General features: G+C 38.8%; 2 protein-coding genes across 5 annotated transcripts in view; one reads left to right on the plus strand and one right to left on the minus strand.

Annotated features, from left to right (window-relative positions):
- Positions 1-16,877, minus strand: part of GANC (glucosidase alpha, neutral C) — a 58,008-nt gene extending 41,131 nt beyond the window's left edge. Inside the window, exons 1-5 of one of the 2 annotated variants that reach the window (XM_069461154.1) lie at positions 16,287-16,877; positions 14,861-14,923; positions 13,289-13,397; positions 5,587-5,714; positions 181-363 (exon numbers count right to left, since the gene is read on the minus strand). In XM_069461154.1, the coding sequence (XP_069317255.1) occupies positions 181-363; positions 5,587-5,714; positions 13,289-13,397; positions 14,861-14,923; positions 16,287-16,315 (512 nt within the window). In that variant the 5' untranslated portion in view covers positions 16,316-16,877. Of the gene's footprint in view, positions 1-180; positions 364-5,586; positions 5,715-9,471; positions 9,541-13,288; positions 13,398-14,860; positions 14,924-16,286 lie in introns of those variants that run through there. The other variant, XM_069461164.1, reaches the window with a different exon arrangement.
- A 492-nt stretch (positions 16,878-17,369) lies between these two features.
- The window catches only part of TMEM87A (transmembrane protein 87A), a 46,307-nt gene continuing 40,730 nt past the window's right edge, over positions 17,370-22,946 (plus strand). The window contains exons 1-3 of one of the 3 annotated variants that reach the window (XM_069484453.1): positions 17,370-17,528; positions 18,745-18,805; positions 22,257-22,342. In XM_069484453.1, coding sequence (XP_069340554.1) covers positions 17,373-17,528; positions 18,745-18,805; positions 22,257-22,342 — 303 coding nt within the window. In that variant the 5' untranslated portion in view covers positions 17,370-17,372. The remainder of the gene's footprint in view (positions 17,529-18,744; positions 18,806-22,256; positions 22,343-22,946) is intronic. The other 2 variants (XM_069484448.1, XM_069484441.1) reach the window with 2 other exon arrangements.

Raw genomic sequence — 22,946 nt, forward strand, 5'->3', positions numbered from 1 at the left:
TGGGAATCATTTTTGTCATAAACCCTATATTCACCTTCACAAGTGAAAAGATGAAATTTCTCAGAATAATTTACAGTAAATAAGGCAAACCAATGTTCTATGATCATATGTTATCTATTTAGGCAATTGGTATTCAGGTTTTCTTAAGGTCGTTATATACCAAGTAATGTGCAGAAATACCTTTGTTTGTGAGGAATCTGTAGGTGCTCAAAGTATAATTGGCCCAGGGAATTGATGCTTATCACAACCTCTTCTTCAGACACCAGGTCTACCTTGAATGGGTTTGCTGTGATATGACACTTCAGGTTTCCTTTTCCATCTGCCAATACTAGATTGCCTGCATCCCCTGAGCATGAAATCAACCTAGAAAGCAAAGCAGGACGAGAAAAATAAATTGCTGTAGGTTTACATGGCTCTATGTGACCTGCAATTTGACGTAATCAACTAACAAATCAATATTCATGTGACATAGCATAAATAAGGCAGTAGAGAACCATTAATGAGACTGTAGCCTTTGGTGTCAGACAGCTCGGATTGAGCATAACTCTACCATTATACAGTCTAATTTTGGATAACAAAGTTATCCAACCTTTATTGGTCTCAGTGCCCTTATCTGTGAAGTGGAAATAATAAAAGCAACAACAAATAGAATTTTTGGAGAGAATTAAATGAGATCATGCATGCACTGCATGCACAATGAGATCATTGTGCACTTTGCACAATGCCTGACCCATAGAAAACCCACTCAATAAATGTTAGCTATAATCATCATCATTACTTCAATCTGGAAAGTCTAGTAATACTTTGGTGCATTAAATCTAAACATTGTTTTTCTTTCTCATTCCAGCAATATCCTCAGAAACTGTGGAAATAACACAGGCTGGGTCCACGGTGAGATGGAACCAGGTCAAATTTTTATTAATCTATTTATCTCCTAACTCTTATCAGCCTCCAATTTGACATGTACACTGATAGGATATTTTGGATCCTCAGAAATTACGCAAGCTCAGAGCCAGCACTTAAAATCCCTGAAAGGTCTAGATACTTCTTTTTCTCCAGTGCGTAGTAACTCTCATAAATGGTCACAGGACTCTTTAAGGAAGGTAAGAAGAGATAGTTTATGTTCTTACTATGTCTTTTCAGTTCTTCCCCATGGATTCTAGGCCTCTCCTTCAAACAAGATGCTTGGGATCTGAAAACTAACTACAGAGGTGGCTGAGAGGCTGTGTCTCATTGTTCCTCAAACCTAGATAGAGTTCTTTTAATTATTCTATCAAATAGTACTTTAGTCCATCTATTTCAGTCTAATGGACCCAACAGTAACTTGTTCACTGCCCTGAGGGTTAAAACCAGTTTGAGTACTACATGGGCCCTACTGCAAGTAATGGAATTACGTTCGCCTGTCTCTGACAACTAAACGTTGCTACTTTGTCTCTGCTACCTGCAGTCTTATTATCTCCTCTGAAATCTGAGAGCCCCTTTTAATGGCATCATTTTCAACCATTACCTCCGGCCCACAATAGGAAGGCATTTACTACATGCTTTCCCAGTGTTCCCTCCCCAATGTATTTCTCAGTGAAGGGGGTATCTTCTAGATCCTCTTGAGGAAACAGAGTCAGGGCTAGATGAGCTGATTGCATATGACAAATCCACTTCAACATCTTTATCTCCCTAAGTCTATTGTTTCTTCTACATTGTGTCAAAGAATTTTTGGTATCTCAGGTTCACCCAGAAGAATCCATCGCTGAGTTCAGATTATAGCTAACCAACTAAGCAAACAATTAGAACCACTCTTAGCTACCCAAGTTAGCATATGAAATCTATATTCTGTGGTACTGGTATCTGTGTCAATAAATTTAGCCTGATCTAAAATTAAGTTCCTTTCTTCTGGTCTAGGAATTCCCCAGAAACCATTTCCATGCATATTTCCCAGGTTTTTGCCATTATAAAATCTTATAATTCTTTAGGCATGCACACCTTTTCCTCTTGGTTTTGACTATAATTGGCTCTCTGGGCATGCTGGGATCTGACTCTGAGAGTGGGCCTGGAGGCAGCAAAGGATGGTAGGGATGAGGCACAAGGAGCATTGGAATCCCTTTGTAGGTATCTCTTAGGTGAGGTCAATACAAGGTATCCAGGCAAGGCAAGATCAGCTTTAACTTGTTTTTATGGGAGGAGCTGCTTCTGCTGGAATGAGAGGCTCAGTGGAGTTTCGAGATTTGGGCATTTACAATTATCCAGATATTTCCAAATGTTGCTATTCAATTTTGAGGAGTCACAGACTTGATGAGGCTGTGAATTCAATTTATTATATAATTCAGCATGCTGCAGTATCAAACTCTTTATCTTATTTTCAGCGACAAGTACCCTGAAGCTACAAGAGATATGAAACTCTCTTAGGATTGTCATAGAAACTTACTGGTTTTCTTTTTCTTTTTTTTTTGAGACAGAGTCTCGCTCTGTTTTCTGGGCTAGAGTGCCGTGGTGTCAGCCTAGCTCACAGCAACCTCAAACTCCTGGGCTTAAGCGATCGATCCTCCTGCCTCAGCCTCCTGAGTAGCTGGGACTATAGGCACACACCACCATGCCTGGCTAATTTTTTCTATTTTTAGTAGAGATGGGGTCTCGCTCTTGCTCAGACTGGTCTCGAACTCCTGAGCTCAAGCAATCCTCCTGCCTCGGCCTCCCAGAGTGCTAGGATTATAGGTGTGAGCCACCACGGCTGGCCCTTATTGGTTTTCTGACAGTACTTTGAGCTAAGAAATTAAAGCCCTGAGACTGTTGTTTTCTTTCAGCTCTTCAGTGAAGCTAATAGCAGCTAGCCTACCTCAGAGTTTTGAATTCTGCATGACAATCATTATGTGGTATGGTTCTACTGCTTGGTCTGCTTTCAAGAAGCACTTTATTTTAGTTGACCACTGGTACTAATTTAAGTAATTTTGCCATGGCGTATTAGTATGGTAAAGCTGTCATAACAAAATACCACAGACTGGGTGACTTAAACATCAGAAGTTTATTTCTCCACAATTCTGGAGGTTAGAAGTCTGAGATGAAGGTGTGTTGGCAGGATTGGTTTCCTGTGAGTCCTATCTCCTTGGCTTGCAGATGGCTGCCTTCTCACTGTGTTCTCAACGTAGTTGTCTCTCTGTCTATTTGTGTGTGTGTGTACCCTAATCTCCTCTTCTTATAAGGACACCAGTCATGATGGATTAGAGCCTACTCTAATGATCCTATTTTGGCTTAATTATTTCTTCAAAGGCCCTATTTCTCTATCTCTAAATATAGTCACATTCTAAGGTATTGGGGGTTAGGGCTTCAACATGTGAATTTTGGGAGGACACAATACAATTCAGCCCATAACACTAGTATCCCATTCACTTTTGATAACTAGGCCCTCATTGCCTTTAAATCCAACTAGGTCAGCCAGCCAATCTCATATTCCCATCTTTGAGGGGGTGTTGCTTACACCCATTTCTGACACCAACTACTGTATCAACCAGAGCTCAACTGTAGATAACAGAAACATCTGCCTATTTTAAGCAGAAAGCAAATTCCCTAATATGGAGAATTAGTTGCTTAAACATCATGGGAAGGGTTGAGGTAGTAGGTGCTAGGCTGGGTGTCCAATTGTGTCCCCTAGAACAATACTGCATAATTGTATGGCCAGTGGACCTTCTAGCTCAGCCAGGATCAGGAAGTTGGGTAATCAGAAGTCACAGTGGCAACTGCTGGGCTTTAGGATCATGCCACCTTAGCTGTAATCCAGAGACCAGGAAACTATGGCCCTAATTAATGGCCTTAGAGCCACTCTATAGCTGCCAAATCCACAGAAGCAAAATGGGGATCTCAATTCTGAAATCAAGATTTCTGTAAGTGCATCTGATTTGTGCAAACTGAATTACATCAGAAATTCTAGCTACAAGGGAGTCAGGGAAATGGAGAAATATAGTTTTTTGCTTTCTAGTTACTGCAGTAGCCAAAGGCCCTCTAGAAAGAAGTTGGTACAGAAGGAGAACTAACATCCCAAATTTACAATACAAAGCTCACATCACCATGACCCTAAAACATGGCAAAGAAAGCACAGAAAAAGAAAATTATAGACTAATTTTACATACAAACACAGATGTAAAAATGTTGAAGGATCTACTAGCAAAGTCTTCCAGGATAGTAAAAAATAATACATTGTGACTAAATGGCTATACATATGCATTGATACAATTGTCAAACTGCAAAAGCCTTGAGAACAGTCTCTTTAATTCCTGTTTCCTAAGTTCTTAATTTTTTTTTTTTTAGAGACGGGGTCTCACTCTGTTGCCCAGGCTGGAGTATAGTGGCATCATCATAGCTGACTGCATCCTGGAACTCCTGGGTTTAAGTGATCTGCCTCCCAAGGTGCTGAGAGCACAGGCGTGCCACTACACCCAGCTAATGTTCTTCTTTCCTTTCTTTCTTTCTTCCCTTTCCTTTCTTCTGTTTCTCTTTTTTTCTTTCTTTTTTAGAGATGGGGTCTTGCTATGCTGTCCAGGCTAGTTTTGAACTCCTAGGCTCAACTGATCCTCCTGCTGCAGCCTCCTGAGTCACTGGGATTACAGGATAAGCCACTGTGTCCAGCTCAATATAGTGAAAATTAAAGCATCTGGACCTGTGTGGTGGCTGACGCCTATAATTCCAGTGCTTTGGGAGGCCAAGATGGGAGGATTATTTGAGGCCAAGAGTTTGAGACCAACCTGGGCAACACAGCAAGACCCATGTCTTTATAAAAAATACAAATAAAAAAAATTAGCTGGGAGTGGTAGCATGCACCTATAGTCCTATTGCTTGAGCCTAGGAATTCAAGACTGCAGTGAGCTATTATAATGCTACTGTACTCCAGCCTGGGTGACAAAGTGAGACCCTCTCTCTAAAAATCAAAAATAAATAAATGAATAAAAAATTAAAAAGTAAAGCATCTGGTATAATCTTATATTCCCTTAGCGAAGTAATATGAAAAAATAACAGAAACCAACAGGCAAAACTGAGTTGAAATATCACTGGAAAGTATGATAGCTGGAAAAGATTTTTGCAGGCACTTGAAAAATGCTTTAGTCCCCAAAGATTTTTTTTCACCTAGACACTGATTATTAATTTATTTCTGACTCCGAGTAAAATGACATGTTAGACTTCTGAGAATAAACTTAATTAAAAATGAGTCAGTCTAATTGTATAAATTACTATAAGCATGGGAGTTTGGCTAGTATATTAGATTTCTCTGGAGACTTGTTGCTAATCTGAGTTAATAAGCAGCTTTCCTTCTACTTGCTCCCGAAGTCTGGCTAAATAAACCAATTTCTTTACGAGAAGGAGAGCAGGAATCAAAGTTCTGTTTCTCTCCATTAACAAGTGCTGATGAGTCAAAGGGTGGATGAAGAAAAAACAGAATATCCATAGAAAATAGATAAACTTATCCCCAAATAACTGAATACTAACTCTGCAAATCATTGTAGCTTTGAAAAGACAAAATAAGACGAACATACAAAATCTACTATTCAAGGTATAATAAAAGAACGTATTGAGGCTGTATCTAAGATACCTTACTCCTTGGCTTACCTTACAGTGCCTGGCTTGCTTGTGAGGACATCGGGAACTTCATACCTGGGTTTCAGGGGAGTCTCTTCATTAATTTTAAGCCTGAAAATGTTTCCCTCTATACCATAAACTTCAGCCAGGAGAGGAACCTAGAAATACATTCATGACATTAGCTTCAACAGGTTACTCCAGTGATGGTCAATTCTACATAAATTATAATAATGAGAAAAGTATTTGTGTAAATTATGATAGGCAAAACAAATTGGAGAACAATGTCAATAATAAAAAGCTCCCCGATCTATGTATTAATATGTACTTGCTCAGCTATACCTGTGCTAGCAACAAGAAATACCCTTTATGTGTTCTATGGTTAGGTAAATATATAATTGTCTAAACCAGGATCTTTAGAGTGAAAGGAGTCTGGATGACAGGCATAAACTGAAACTGGCCTTGGAAAATTGGGGCATATGGCTACTGTATCTATGATAAACTAGAGATATGTTAAAAATAAGAGTTTGGGTGTTAAAACCAGAGTAACTACATTCCAGCTGAATGAAAGATGAAGGGCAGCAGGCTACAGAAGAGAAAAGAATAGAGTAAAATGATGATCACTGGAGTTCTCCCGTGGTGGATGAAATGAGACTTGCTGCACTAAAATCAAGCTGTGATTGATTTTTCTACAGCTGGTAACAAGGCCTAGGGGAACTTTTTCAAGAGGCTGGGGAATTTATGTAAAATTCTGCCCACAATGGGAGATGGAAATAACATAGAACTATGAAGAGAATATAGAATTTGAAAAATAAAACACAAAACAACAAAACTCCAGGAGAATAGAAATGGCTGGATTCAGGCTACAAAATGAGGCATCTAGGTCAGAAAAATATTTTAAAACAGTGATTTTCAACTGGTGTGCTATGCCACACTGGTCTATTTCCAATTCTTCATGAAGTGTGATGACAAATTGTGGTTACAGCTGGGCACCTATATTGTTACTATTATGTCTGTTAAATGGAGGTAAGCTGGGTAGGTTTTGTGACATAGTATAGAAAAGGTACCATGTGGTACAAGTAAGACATAGGAAGTATGGAGAATGATAAGCCAGCACAAAACCCCAAAAAAAGATGTTACTGTGATTTAGCCTCTTGGGAATGTAGAGAGCAGTCAGGGCAGTTAAACAGTGACATGATACTGAAGAGTGACCAGGTAAATAGTGCTTTGGCTATAGATGCTTTTATAGATACTCTAAGACAGGGGTATGATGTAGTAATGATCATACTGTAATTCTTACATGTTTAATGTTCTTTTGCTCGAGTGTCCTATCTGAATTTTAACATCTGAAAATGTGTCCAAGTACATACTAAAGCTGAAATCCTGTTAGATTATATATTCTCTTCCTAGTTAGACATATATTTCCATTGCTCTCTCAAATTCAATTCAATTAACATTTATTTGGCATCCAATATTGTGATGACTGAACTCTTGGGCAGACTGCAATTTAGAGTAGATGAAAGAGATACAAAGTTAACATAAAGCATTCCAAGATAAGTGCTAAGACAGAAGGGCAAGAACAGCACTGTGGGAGAATAAAGAAGGGGAATATTAATGACTGTAAGGTGAGGAGTTCTGGGACATCTCCTTGGAGGAGAAAGGACTTAAGCAGGGCCTTCAGGGATTAGTAGGATTTTTGGGTAGGCAAAAATGGGCAAGAACATCGTAAGCAGAGACCACATAGGTTGTCTGCCTACATATGATTAACAAATTGCATCTAGTTATGCACTCAGAGATCTTCCTATTTTTAGTAAAATACCTTTTTCTTAAAAAAATTGTTTTAAACCAAAGACTGCTCTGATGTTCTGTCCTTAAGGCTGCACAGCCCAGGAAAAAAAATCTTAATTGTGTGTGAGGAGGTAACAATAACGTTGCTTTCACCATAATGACTTTATGTATAAATCAAAGTTAAAGCTCCATTTAAATTTTAACTTAACTTAACTAGCAAATATTTCCAATAAGATGGCCTGTTTCGGGGCCAACATCCAGATTCATTCTTATCTCTTATTATCAGCAATATAGCTTTCATGGTCCAGACACATACTTTCCTTAGACCTTAGCATGCATTTGCTCCTATGATCTGGCTCATGTAGTTTTTCTATATCAGCTTAACTTTTCTTTTAAAGGTCCGCAGACTCCTAGAAGCACAATAAGTAAAGCCACTTGGGTTGAAGACAGTGGGGAGTGGCTCACTGTCCCCACCTGAGAGTCTCCTCCCCTCCCTATATTGAGCCCCGAGGTCCCTCCATGGAAACCTCCGGGATCTGTGGATGACAGTTTAAAAGCCACTTCCTTGAGGTTTAACTGCCAGTTCTTGCCTAATTCTTCCACCAAAACCTTGCTCTTTCAAAAAGTCTGGACATAAATGTTATATTCTTCTCTCTAAAATATTAAGGATTTTTAGATATTCCTGTTATTATTTGGTAGGGACCTGTTTGGATATTTATAAACAAATAATATACAAATAGACTACCAAATCTCTTCCTTCTATTAGTGGTGATTGGAAGTGACAATGAAAAAAATATTAATACATTAAGAAGATAAATTATAGAAGTTGGATTGCTTAAATTGAGAATTTGGTATTAATTCTCAGATAATATGAGTAGTTACACTCAAATTGCTGCCAGATCAATTTATGTAAAATAAGTGAACAAACATACACCTAAACATTTTAAATGGACATTTAAAATAAGGTGAGGCAGCATGTGTTTTGCTCCCTTAGCAATATTTAAGATGAGCTAGGGCATGGTAACACACATGGCAATCCTAGCTACTGGTGGGGATAGGGAGGTGGGGTGGGAAGAGAGCTTGAGCCCAGGAGTTTGAAGCCATAGTGTATGATGACTGTGTCTCTGAACAGCCACTGGATTCAAGCCTGGGCAACAAGTGAGACTCTGTCCCTTAGAAAAAAATTTTTTTTAAGATGTGTAAATGTTCACTTACACAGAGCTGAGATAAATCCTCAGAGAAAGGAATATATTTTGGAAGTTCCTTTGAGAACTACAAGTCTCCACTTGATTTTTCATATACCTTTACTCAGAAGCCCACACCTCTCACGGTTTAGGAAACAGTATTAATTCCCTTTCCTATCTTATTTCTCCCATACTCAGTAATAACAATTAAAACCTGGTAGTATTTTATCCATAAGTCTAGTTTTTTTATGGTCACATGGGCAAAAATATCAGACACTTTGTAAAGATCATGGTGGTAGAAATAGCTTTGTCTGCATATTCAAGCAGAGGGTTGATTTATATAGAAACTTTTTATTCACCCCAAACTGGGGATCACAACTAGCACAGACTGTAATAGAGTTAACAGAACAGCCCTAGAACACATATTTAAGTGGTAGTGGGTGTTAAGGGAAATTATGACTCCATCAATTCCTCCTTGATGGGTTGATCTTGCTTTTCCTCTGATATCAGGTCTCTCTACTAGAATGTAAAGAAGAGTTAACATAAAAACCCTAGACAAGTGAGCAACCATCTCTCCCAGCTGTTCATCAAGACCTCCCAGGATCTAGACAATAGTCTAAGAGTTCATTAAATTGCTGGAGGGCACTAATGGCCCCTTCCACAGTTGCAGCCAATTGGTTTATTACAAGCACTTATTCTCTACAGAACACTGGCAACCTCACACGGGGCATTGGCCTGTTCCCCAAGGACAACTAGCCTGTCCAGGTATGCTTCTGACTGTTTAGCCAGTTCCCAAATTAGCTGCCTGTTCCTGGCCATTTCTGCAGAAACAGTACTGGCTAACAAGTGGTAGTTGTGTCTCATCTGCTGAGGAGGTGGCTGGTTGGGCAAAGCCTCATTTTTATCAGGCTTTGATGAAGAAGCCAGTGGCAAGTTCATGGAGGGCTCAGAGATATCCCTGTTTCCTTGTAGAAGCTGCTGGCAGTGTTGTCTTTGGTGAAACTTGGCAAACAGGCTGCAAACAAAAATAAATATGTTGCTAAATGGCCATCTGTACCATGAGAAAGCATCAAAATTAGCAATATAAAGTAGCTTAAAGACAAAGACCTGCTTCAAGGTCTAGCAGTGCTTTTTAGGTAGACTCAAAAGACAGCATACAGTTCCCTGTGGTGAGGTCACATGCCCAGATCTTCTCTGTTTCTCAATCCAGGTCAAATTTTCACTAAAGATAGAAAATTGATAATAGTAGGGGGAAAAAAATGAGTTCGAAAAAAGCAGTCGACAATTTCCTTATCCCTTACTTTTTAGATTTTCTTTTGGGAGCTACTTTACCAAATATCTACCTGATTATTCTGTCATCATAAATAAGCATTGGGACCCTATGTGAGAAAACTTATGCATCTGAACCTGTAACCAGCCTTTCTTCAAAGCCTGGATGTCCTGACCTTCTGACAGCACGTAGGTCAACACTTCAGCTTGTTCTATAATATATCCACGTCCTAGAAATATCATGTTTGCTACTGACTGAATTGTGTCTCGCCAAAATTTGCATCTTGAAGGTCAATGTAATGGTACTTGGAGATGGGGCCTTTGGGAGGTAATTAGGTTTAGATGAGGTCACGAGAGTAGAGTCTTCAGGTGGGATTAGTGCCCTCATAAGAAAAAACCAGAGAGACTGTTCTCTCTCTCTCTCTTTCCATTATGTGAGGGCACAGCAAGAAGGTGGCCATCCACAAACCAGGAAGAGGCCCCTCACCAGACACTGAATCTGCTGGGACCTTGATCTTGGAATTTCCAACCGTCAGAACTGTGAAAAATAAACGTCTGTTGTTTAAGCCACCCAGTCTACATTATTTGGTTATGGCAGCCTGAGCAGACTAAGACAACCCTGAATGAAGCTTAGTTCTACTTCCTGGTTGTTTATTAAGGGGCAGATTGGGGGAAGGGAATTGAGAGGAAGGATTTCAAAAGTTAACAACAAATCTTGACAACTCCAAAGTTACCACTTTAAGGATTTTTAAAGGGGTGGAGGCAGGCAGGCAGGCACTAAGAGTGCTGGGTTTGTCAGAATCTGCCTCATCAGTGCAATTTGAGAACTGCAGCTGTGAGCTAAATACGATCCTCTTAGACTCTGGGCTCTCTGAACCTGAAATAAAAAACTATCAGTCTGAATAAGTGGATGTATGCAGCTTGTTTTAAATTTTTGGACCACACTTGTGCCATATCCTAATGTGCAATCCCCTTGAAACACCCATCTCATCCCAGGAATAACCTTTAATCAAGGCTCTTTGATTATGCAATGAACTGGATATAAGGTACAGACAACTTTAGAAATTACCGTCCTTACAAGATTGACAGAGGGCATGAAACCTTAAGTCCCTATTAGTCCTCTCAACTCCTCATGACAAGGAAGACATTAAGATAGAGTTCAGCTCAGAATTTCAGGGTGATCTCCCAAAATATATATTTGCATGCATTTGCCTGAGATCAGAGCATGCAGTTTCCCTGTGCGGCTCCAATATTTCCAATACCTGAACATGGAGTCTGTTCCAAGGGGTCCTCAAGGTTCTCAGTCTTGGGAGCTATGTTGCTGACATCCCAGATAATTTGTCCTCACTTATTGGGCTCCTCAGCTTCCTTCTGGGCCAGGTGCTGCCTTGTGCTGAGATCTTGTAGCTCTTCTCGGACTGTGGCTTCTTGTCCTTTGAAGGCATTCAGATCTGCTGGGCTCCTGGCACCTGACCTGAACAGCATTGTCCCTCACATTTTCAGGATCCAAAAAAGGAAACTGATCCATAGTAGTGTAAAAGGGTATGTGTGGGCATCCACCATTAACTGGTATCAGGCTGTGTTGAGAAATTTCATTTTGCCCACCACTGATATTCAGGGTAATTTTGTTTCATTTACTTTGCCTCAACACGTGTTTTCATACCAGTGGATTGTTTAGGTGCTCAATATACTCAGCCTCCTCAAGAATGGATAGGGATTCTTGCCTTGACCATGAACAACTACAACCCTCTGGGGTTAAATATAATGGAAACAGGAAGGAAAATGAGAAGATGACAGGAAAAATGAGACAGGAAGACTCCTGACATTTGGTGGAAGGCCTAAAGACTCCTGGAAGGCCTCGGGTGGACGCACTGCATTTCCTGGAGCCAATTGTTTCTGCTGATCCTGAATAGAGGAGTTGGGTGTCAGGCTGTTAGACCACATGCAAAAAGTGGGTGGCTCTCCAGGAAAGAAATTAGTGCTACCTCATTTTTTCCCATGAACAGCTATCAAACTAGTCTACAAAAGGATATATAATATGGGAGACCTGGATCAGCAGTAGAGGACCTATGACTTTGGGGGTACCATGAGCTGAGAACTCAAAGATATCAAAGATGCTAAGCAAGGGGGCAAATTCCTCCAGAAAAAATGGCTGGTATAAGAATCAGCACTAGGTTTTAGAGAAAGGCTAACTGTCTCATCTGTGCAGCTAAGAGAGATGAACTAAGTGTACTGCCACCAGAACTATCATAGAAGTTATAGAGGTTGAGGACAGGGGACAGGGATAGAGAACACAGAACTGTTGATGATTCTAGCCCATATTTTGAATTTGGGCAAGAAAGTTATATGGCAGAGGATTCCACATATATGAAATGGCTAAAATCTCTAAAATTTCATAACAAAGGGAGCTTTCCTCACTGTACAATTGCTCCTTCTGTCTGGGAATAATGTTGGGACCCCTTTCTAAATTAAAGGCCTTAAAAATATTATAGAGAACTCACTGATGTTCTGTCTGCTCTGATGAGTTTCCTCAGTACAATGCTACAGGGCAGCAGCTATGGTGGACACAGGAGATCTCTCACAGCTTTGGAGTGAAAATCAGCTTCCCAGAACTGGGATTTGTTAGTGAGTTGGTAGAGTTATTATCCAAGCTGTTAGGGGATCCAGACTGCATGGCCTTAACTATGTCTTTCAATTATGTCAGATTGGTTTTAGAGGCCTTAGCAACTTCAGATGCCTTTAGATAGAAGATGGGGGAGGATCTGGAAGTGAGGTTCAGGTTGGAAGCCCAAGGCAGTTGTGTATAGTCACACTTCCTAGCACAGCCCATAATGCTTCTTTTTATGACTGGCCCATCTGAAGTAGCATGGCAACTTGACAGGTGAGAAAAAGCACTTTAGATATATGGCTCTAAGCCTTTCAGTAGGGAAGAACTACGGTGATTTGCCAGTGAAGCAGTTCAGGTGATGGAACACTTGTGACTTAAATTTTCAACTGCATAGTCCCTTTGCCTCTCCCCTGTTCCACCTGCATTCTGAAGTTTGGACATTCACTGAATCTGTACCTAGCTCAACTGTGCGTTGTGTAATAGCGCTAGAAAGGCTAGAAAGCACAGGAGTGTCTGATGGAGTCTGACAGGAGAAAATTCTGGTTACTGTGTGACTTTGGGCAAGTGATTTTCTAGACTTCATTTTCCTTATCTGAAAATTGGGGATAATATAATGTACCTTAGTGCATAATGAAGATTAATTAAAAGGAAATAACATTTGTAAAACATCTAGAAAAACATCTGATACACAGGCAATCTATATGTTGATATTCATATTAATATTAAAGTGTATCAGTAGAGATGTGAAAAAGATGACATTCTTTCTCTAACAAAGTTTATTTTTGAAAAATACATAGCTTTAATGAGCTTTTGTGGAAATTTACTTCATTCAACTAAAATAAATGCAGAAACAAATTATCCTCTGTAGAAAATACTTCTATCTCACCTTAGATGCTTCATTGATGATTTTGAACCTGGTGCTGTCTTCGCTTGTTGTGATTGAGTCTAGTAATGCCTGATGGGTGGACTTCTTGGAGAGATACTGTTTCTGACGCCTACAGGTATGAAGTGTAAAGATGCATGAGAATTATTTGTGACTGTCAGTATCCAATAGGTTATATATCATGTGGAAGTCATTAAAATTCACTATAATATTAAATAATTGGGCATAGACAGTATTAGTACTCTAATAAAGTACTAATAATAGTACTCTTATTATTACAGTGCTAATAAGATGAGTACTAACAAGAATACTAATGAAATTGTTCAACATAACACTGCTCAAAGGATGGCATTTTGTCTCCTTTATTGAGAAGGCGGGGCAATTTTCATAGATGACATTTATAAGCTTGTTAATTTCCCTCCCTCTTTCATGAAATGGACACTTAGTAGCAACTCAATAAATTCTAGTGGAAATACAATATAATCTAGTGGTTTAACAAGGTGACCAGGCATTCATTGTAGACTTTCCTCTAGATACCTGTTTAGAATTAAAATGATATTCTTTTCTTCTTCTAGAAAAAAGAGTGAATAAATTAGAAAGTCATAATTTTTAATGATTTCAGTTTCAGGATCACATAAAGACATTCAAAAATGAAGATTTTAAAGACATCATTTTTGAGGATCTGGGGAAACAGGCAATCTCATATGTGATGGGAGTACAAAATAGTATAATTCCTATGGAAGGAAATCTGGCAATATTTAACATATTTCAAATGCATTAACTCTTTGACCCAGTAATCCCACTCCTAGAAATCTATCCTATAAATATACCCACATGTGTAGGAAATGACATATGTTAACCTCTAGTGCCATTTTAGCAAGATTAAAAACAACCCACAGGTCTAGCAGTAGGAGACAGAATGAATAAACTATGTAGTACATCTACCCAAATGGAATACTATACAACTATAAAAAGGGAGGACAAGCTCCATTTACAGAGACAAGATGAGGAATGAAGTAGAAGGAGAAAAGCTAAGGGTAACACTTTTCAATGTATATACCTTTTTTTAACAGACAGGGTCTCCCTCTGTCACCCAGGTCAGAGTGCAGTGGCACAATCATAGCTCACTGTAACCTCAAACTCCTGGGCTCAAGTGATCTTCCTGCCTTGGCCTCCCAAAGTGCTGGGATTACAGGTGTGAGCCACTGAGCCTAGCTTCAGTGTATACCTCTTTAAATTATTATTACTATTATTGTATTTAAAATCACCTATCAGCTGCTTTATATTATTTTTGAGCCATGTAAAAATATTATCTATTCAAAGACATAAAATTTAAAAGTTAGTTTGAAAAAATTTTGGCTTCAAAAATAAAATGTCTGTTTACTGAAAACTTTAAAATAGTATAGCAGTAAACATATAAAGGTGAAAGTCTCCTGTCTGATGAATTTCTTAATCATTAAATTTCCTAACTGACCCTTTCCTTAGAAAGTCTAACATTTCTCAAAAATTTCATACACATCACTTTTGAAATAGTCTGAAAAATTTTGATCTAGATAATATATTCACTTTCCTTACCTGTAGAAAGCAATCTTGCTGCAGTCTCTGAAAATGTTTTTATCCACAGCTTCATCTTCAACACTAAATAAGATATTTTAAGAAACTTATTTTACACAGGGTTTGTGAGTGCAATTTTTGCACCCTCAATCTTAGCGTGAACAGACAAAATAAATATTTGGAGTCTATTCTGCAATGCAAAATTTGTCACAGCCATAACATAGCACAATAGCACATGTGCTACAGAACAATATCCTTTTGTAAATCATCCAGGGTAAATAACAGAACATCAAGTTCTGGGATTACTCTGAAAGCAATGGAAAAAGAGCACTGTCACTTATGAGGAAGGGTTCTTTTAAAATAATGACTGAAGGCTATGACTGCAACAGTAGAATCTGAAGGAGCAAAACCAAACCAAACCAAACAACACTCCCAAAACAAACAAGCAAATAAACAAACCCAAACCAACCAACCAACAACAACCTAGCCACTTATTTATTCAACAAAATGTTTTCAGAATATTCTTATTGGGTGCTGGGCTCTGAGGAAGATACGAACTGTGTCTAAGCTTTTTGTAAGAGCTTAACCAGCAATCACAAGGCAAGCTGACAAATATATAACAGAGGTGCAAGGTATTAGTATAAGAACACAAACAAAAGTGCTTCTAATTTTGGGTGTAAAGAAAAAAAACAGAAACAGATGTAAAAGAAAAATACCTTGCTTTTTAAGGTGAGGCTGGCAATCTAGGGGCCAATGTTTTTTAAAGCCAAGTTTTAAAACATGAACAAAATATATATTGCTGCTTGAGTACTGTATGTATTTAAAGTAGCCTCCATCTGATTAAAACAATTATAGGCCATAAGGAGAAAAAACCACATTGGATTTCATGCAGAGGTATGGCTGAATACGTCTGTAATCAGCATGTCCGTGGTTATGTGGGAAAATATGATTGAACGCAAATTTGAAAATATTATGAAAGCCGAGACAGATACACTTGGCCATAATAAAAAATTGTCCTTTGTTGAACTCAGTCTTTGTCACTGTTTCCTTTAATTGAGTGTGCAAAGAGTGGAGAAATTTGCAGTCTCCTCTTTCCAGCTTTTAACAATGAGCTCTGGAAATAATATAGGAAGAGATGAGTATAGCTGAACTTGGAAAGCAACATGCTTGAAATTGACGTTAGAGTTCTGATCACAACTTTTCCACTGCTAATGTTATTTAACCACCCTGAAAGTATTTTTGATGGGCTATTAATATCAACTAACTCCCTGCAGAATTGAGAAAAAAGTAAAAGTGCACAAATACCAAACATTAAAATAAAAAGTGCAATTAAAAAAAAATCAGTGAAAACTTCAAAGTCAGAAATGTTGCTTTTAGGTACTTTCAGGTACTATCCCTTGCCTCTGTGGGCCTGGGGTCAGTCGCTGCAGAAGCACTGGGCCTTTACCTGATTTTCTCTTTCTCAGCTGCTTCCATGGCTTCCCAGTCACTCCGACTGACTCCCCAGGTCTCACGCCAACGCCCACAGCGATCTCTTTCTTCAAAAAGCCGTTTGGCCAGCACGTCACCACTCTCAAGTTTCTGGGAAAAGGAGTCTTCTCCAGATCCTTATGGAGTGACAGATCTTGACTCCCGCTCCTCGAATTTTTCAGGCCCAAACTAGCGTTTCTACGATGACTTATTTGGCAAATTTTTCTTGCTTATGGGTGGCTGATGAGGAACGTGCTTTTATTAGGAACTGTATGAGCCGCGGTGAGGGCGTGTATGCAATGAACTCTAGAGCATAAAACTCAAAAGCGTGAGAACCAGGAAGTACCGAGACAGCCTCCCTGATTGGGGCAAAGCATCTGCAGGTTCATCTCAGTGGCGGTCACGCCACAGATTTTGAAAACTGACCCATTCTCTCCCTATTTTTAGTTTTGAGTGGGAAGTGCCGGCCAGGTCTTTGCTGGAGGCTGATGTCTCTGGCCAGATTCTACTGCAGCATCGTACTTTTCAAGGCTAGAAAGGAACTTTGAAGTCTATATATTATACCATCCAGTCTAGGAATCGATTGTACTCCACCACCGCCAAATTTCAGCCTTTGCTTAAATACCTCACAAACCGGAGAACTCACTACCAGACTCCATTCGGGCAGCCAGATTTATGGCTTTCCCAGACTTCTGGTCCCAACGTCTGACTTTGCGTTGGAAGGGACGAAGGGCCGGGGCGAATGGAAGGAGAGAACCAAACGTCGCACCAGGTGCTTGCTTGGTCCCCAAACCCGTTAATGGCTGGGAGAGAGAAGACTGAGACCAGGGTGGCATCTGGCAATCACCCTAACCCAGTTGAGCAGGTTACGACAAGAAGACGCCTGCGCAGTAGGTCCGGAGCCTCACTGAACACGGACGACCGTCTGAGGGAGGGGCCTCCGACTCGCACAGCTAACAAACCCCGCGAAGTTTCGAGGACCCGGATAATCCCGCCCCCAGAACAGAGCCGGAAGAGGGCGGGGCGAGCCGGAAGAAGGTGAAATGCTTTCAGTAGGCACTCCATGGCTGTGAAGATGGCGGCGGCTGCGTGGCTTCAGGTGTTGCCTGTCATTCTTCTGCTTCTGGGGGCTCATCCGTCCCCATTGTCGCTTTTCGGTGCAGGACCGGCACCCGTGTCTGCTGCCGACCGGTCCAAGTGGCACATTCCGATACCGTCGGTGAGTGCTCACTTCAGTAGCGACTAAGCCCGGAGGGGTAAGGGGTGGGGCTACGGCGGCCCAAGGGGTCCAAGAAGGTTCCGCAAAAGTCTCTTCCAAAGGGGTGGGGTTGCTGGGATGGTCTGTGTCACTGGCCAACAGGGACCCACCTCCCTGGAGCAGAAAGCCGCGCAGTGTAGGTAGGCTAGCGGCACTGTCAGGGTCACTTCAGCCACGGAAAGGAGTGGTGGAGCGGTTTCTCATCAGAAAAGTAACAGAACTTTCAGTGACTGATTTGAGAGAAATGTAAACTTGATATATATACGGAGAGTAGTTTATCTTTCAGATTAAATTTCAGAATCCAATGCCCCTGGGTTGAATGAGAGGGATATGTAAATAGGCGTTTTCATTTCTTTTTTTTTTTTTCCTCTGCACTTTTTTTTTGTTGTTTCTTGGTAATTCTACTAACATGGTAGTGGTTAAAGTGGAAGAAGTAGTATTCTAAAATCTAGTGTGGCGAGGCTAGTCTTTCATTCCACAATAATCTAGATAGGTTGACCCTTTCTACCCCCCCACCCCCCGCCTTAAACCTCATTTGAGTAAGAGGTATAGTTCCGTGAGTGGACAAAGACCAGGTGGAGGAAGGAAATGCTGAAAAGCGTTAGTTAGCCCTTTTAAAACTACTAATACATTGGCCTTTTTGTTTCATTTTGCTCTGGTCCCTGATTGTAATGCCCAAATCATATTTGGGCTTTCATATGGCAAGCATTATAGCTTTTATTAATTTGGTGAAGATCTTTATGTTCTCAATTTTAGGTTTTTACTTGTTACTAAAATGGTTAATAGTTAAGTCTTTTTAGATTTAAAAATAAAACTGTGGTTGTCTGCTGATAGAATAGTTCATTTAAAAAAACAATTGGTTATTCTGGGCAGTGATCAGTAATAGAAATGAACTGATTAAGGGGTATATCTTATGAAGATTTAAGTTAAGTTGGGGTATCCCAGCACCTCCCTTCTAGAGTCTGTGCTTCATAGCCTGTGGGGGAAAAATCGTGTCTCCATGCTTAGGAGCACAAGCCTGTGTTTGAATATCGTTAAACTTTACTAAAAGGAAGGTTGTTGATGTCTTTTCTTGGTTAGGAAAACTAATTTGAACATTTTACCAAATTAGGTAGTTATATTCTGCCTTGGGAGTTCAAATGATCTAATGCTAATTATCTTTCCTTTATCTTTGCAGGGGAAAAATTATTTTAGTTTTGGAAAGATCCTCTTCAGAAATACCACTATATTCCTGAAATGTGAGTTTTTGAATTTCATGAAGTTTTTGGGTTTTTAAAAGTTATAGGTAAACTTTTAAATTACCTATTTTCTACCTCTGATGGGCTACTTGCAACCTATTTTTAAGTTCTGAAATTTAATAGTCATGTACTATCTAGGTATAAATATATTTAGTGTAACTAAGGTCCTTTCACTGAATAATTTTCAGAATACTTGTGTGAACTTTGTTTTTCTGTGTTTTTTTAATTTTTTATTTTTTGGATGGGGATAGGGCAAGGGGGGAGAAGGTGGCACCCACCTACCCCCACCCCCCTGTGAATTTTATTTTCTTCCCTTGTTTTTCTAGTGTTCACCTTGCATATATATATACACACTATATATAATACATATACATATATACTAATGTGTATTACATATTAAGATATATTGTACATATACTATATTGAGCATATATTCAGTCACATCTCAACTGACTTACATTTACAGTCTCGTGTTGCTTAATGACAGGGATACATTCTGAGAATGTCCTTAGGTCATTTCATCATTGTGCAAACATCATAGAATGTACTTACACAAATCTAGATGGTATAGCCTACTACACATCTAGGCTATATGGTGTTGTGGGCTGTTCCCAGGCTACAAACCTGTACAGCATATTACTATACTGAATACTATGGCATTTGTATCACAGTGGTATTTGTGTATCTAAACACATGTAAACATAGAAAAGGTACAGTAAAAACACAGTATTAAAAATCTATGGGACCACCATTGTATATGCAGCCTGTCATTGACGGAAACATTATTCGTCACGATTGTAATTATGTTGGTTAATTGCCTGCATGGTGTTTTAATCTGTTCTGAGTCATAGAGATACCACTACTTTTACTTTTGTGTGCTTTTTCAATGTTTACTGAAAACATGACCTAGGTTTGTTAGACCATTGGCTCTGAATAAATACATTCAGTAGATCTTTTGTTTACATAAGGAGTATTTTACCACCCCAGAAAGAGGAAGCTCAGAAATATTGTCAGGAAATAGGCATTACGTAGAATAAAACCAGTTTGTCTAGGGGGAAAGCCACTGTATTAAAGAAAAGTTTCCTTTTAGTTCTGAAACTGGCTTTAATTTAGAGAATGATCATGGGCAGCATTATTTCAAGATCAGGGATAAAAATCCGGAACATCAGTGCATGATTCTGTGCATATTTTCTCCATGAAAGTGCAAAATTTATTAAGTCACAGTTGGATGATTTTATTGTTTCTATTGTTTAGTAAGTAGAGGTTTTTTTGCTTGTTTTTTTTTTGAGACAGAGGCTCACTCTGTTGCCTGGGTAGAGTGTGGTGGCATCAGCCTAGCTCACAACAACCTCAAACTCCTGGGCTCAAGTAATCCTTCTGCCTCAACCTCCCGAGTAGCTTGAAGTACAGGCATGCACCACCACGCTGGGCTAATTTTTTCTATATATTTTTAGTTGTCTGGCTAATTTTCTATTTTTAGTAGAAACGGGGGTCTCGCTCTTGCTCAGGCTGGTCTTAAACTCCTGACCTGGAGCGATCCTCCCGCCTCGCCCTCCCAGAGTGCTAGGATTACAGGCGTGAGCCACCTCACTCAGCCTAGTAAGTAGTTATTAATACTTACTATATTGCCAGGCACTGTTTTAGACATCAGAGAAGAAACAGAAAATTTTCCTTCCCTTATTGACCTTACATTCTAGTGGGGGTGAAGCAGCAAGTAGAATTTCTTTGAAGAGTACACTATGTCCATGAAATTATAATCTCCTGACTAATGGCTTACATTTGATTTAAATCAAATCTACTTTGACATACTGGCCTTTCCTGTGAGATTGGTTTACTAGGTAAGAGTAGCTGTTAGGGATAGCAGGATTTTGTCTTTGGAATAGCCTGCCAGCCTGTTTGCTATTTTTATTCTTTTATTAGGTACAGTCTTTTCCTCACTTGTATTTTGATCTAATAGTGTTTTGTCAAGTTAAACAAGCTACATATTTTTAAAGTGTCCGCATTCCATTGTTTTTGGAGGATTGAGGCTCCTTTAAATTTACCTTATATTTTTATCTGTTACTTTTGTGCTTTCTCATATTTACCAATTGTCTCTGATTTTATATTTTGTGAGTGTGCTATATACCTTTCCATGGAATAGATGGGACCATTTTCATTGTCTCTTAAAAGACTTCCATAAAGTTTTAAATGTTGTCTTTTAACATAAACAGTAATATTTTTGCATCCAGATTTCCTTGTAAATCTCCTGTTTAGGAGATGTGTTATTACTGGCTTTTATTAATCTTGTCTCTGTATGGATTTTTCTGAATAGTTCATAGCCAGATTGTAGTATCTTTTTTGTCATTTCCATAAATTCTATTCAACAGGTCAATTTTTTGAGTATTCTAATAGAACCCTGTAAAAAATGTGTTGATTATTTAAAAATTAGTTTGAGAAAATAGTTTAAAACGAAGAAAAAGAGAAGGTTATAAAAAGGTTGCTTCTTTTGTTATGAACCAAAGTAGATTCTTAAATGCAGTCATGTTTATTTTTGTCACATTTGCATAGAGAGTCTTTAGTATATGTTCCTTTACACAGTTGGAATCAAAGGTGAAAGAGAATACTGACTTCTGCCAGGTGCGACAGCTAATCAGACTCCTAAGTCATCAGACTAATGCCTTGACCCATTAAAATACTGTGTTCCAAACTATGTTTAATAAGTTATATGAAGCTTCCATGATTTCATAAGTTTCCTTGAGGACTCTGTTAAAGTGGTCTTTGAAAAAAAGCTAATACTCTTATCTTTGCTTTTGCTATTTCTGTCTTCCCCAGCCATATTTGCTTTTTGTTCATTGCTCTTTCTATCCAACCTTGGTATCTTTCAAGGTCTAAGCCATGAGTTTTTCCCTCAGCGGAACTATTATTTATACCACCATTTAACAATCATGAATATTACCTTGTGACATCACTGACGTTATTCCTTGTCTCTCCAGTTAGAACATAGCCTTTTTAAGGGCCTTTAATAATTTGTTTCCATCCATTTCCCTCTTAGGTACAGTGTTAGACCCTACAACGGTCTAACACTGTACCGTTGTATACTTGTGTTCTGCTCAATAAATATTAATATTTGAATGGCAATGGAAGACTGGGTTTAACTTAGGACTGCTTTGTCATTCTCAGGTTATTCCCAACAGAGACCCAGAAGTTGAGGCTTGAAGGCATAAAAATAGATCAGCAGTTTTAAAAGGTTAAAGACTTCTTAACTGCTATTTTTTTCTATGAGCAACAATACTTTTATCTGAATATTCAGTTCTTTTTGCATATATCATTCCATTACCTTATATTTGGAGAAGGGATGGTCTTTGAGCATGTCAGTTTAGGGCAAGAAATAAATAGGATGTAGGTTAGCTGTTTAAGAAGAATGCTTTGTTTGGGAATCATCTTTTAGTCACAAAGATTTCTTCTTTCGTAGTTGATGGAGAACCTTGTGATCAGTCTTTGAATATAACCTGGTATCTGAAAAGTGCTGATTGTTACAATGAAATCTACAGCTTCAAGGTAAGGAACATAAAATTACAGACTTTTCTTGTACCTTGGTGGTCATCTGGTTCCAATTTCTTAATTTTATAGAGGAAGGAATATCATATAGCTACGGAGGAGCAGAGCTGATACTAGAATGCGTGCTTCCCAATTTGCAAACCTACTATATCAGCAATTCTTAAACTTTTTGGTCTCAGAACTCTTACATTCTTAAAACTTATTGTGGACTCCAGAAAGCCTTTGCACATGTAGGTTACTATGTTGGAAATTACAACTGAGAAGATAAAAATATTAATTTAAAGTAGCAATAATAAACTCATTATATGTTAATATAAATAACATTTTTGGTGAAAAATAACTATTTTTCCAAAAAAAAAAAAAACCATATAAGCGTAGCATTATTTTACATTTTTGCAAATGTCTTTAATATCTGGCATAACACAAGATAGCTGGATATCTTCTTCACTCACTCTGTTACGATATTATGGTTGAAGTATATGTGGAAAATCTGACCTCTTACAGATATATAGTTAGGAAAGAAAATGGTATTTTAATAGTCTTTTCAGATAATTGAGGATATTCTTTGATTCTCTACCAAAGCTTAATAAGTGGAGTTTCTTAA

The sequence above is a fragment of the Eulemur rufifrons genome, chromosome 2, assembly GCF_041146395.1.
Source record: "Eulemur rufifrons isolate Redbay chromosome 2, OSU_ERuf_1, whole genome shotgun sequence".
NCBI lineage: Eukaryota > Metazoa > Chordata > Mammalia > Primates > Lemuridae > Eulemur > Eulemur rufifrons.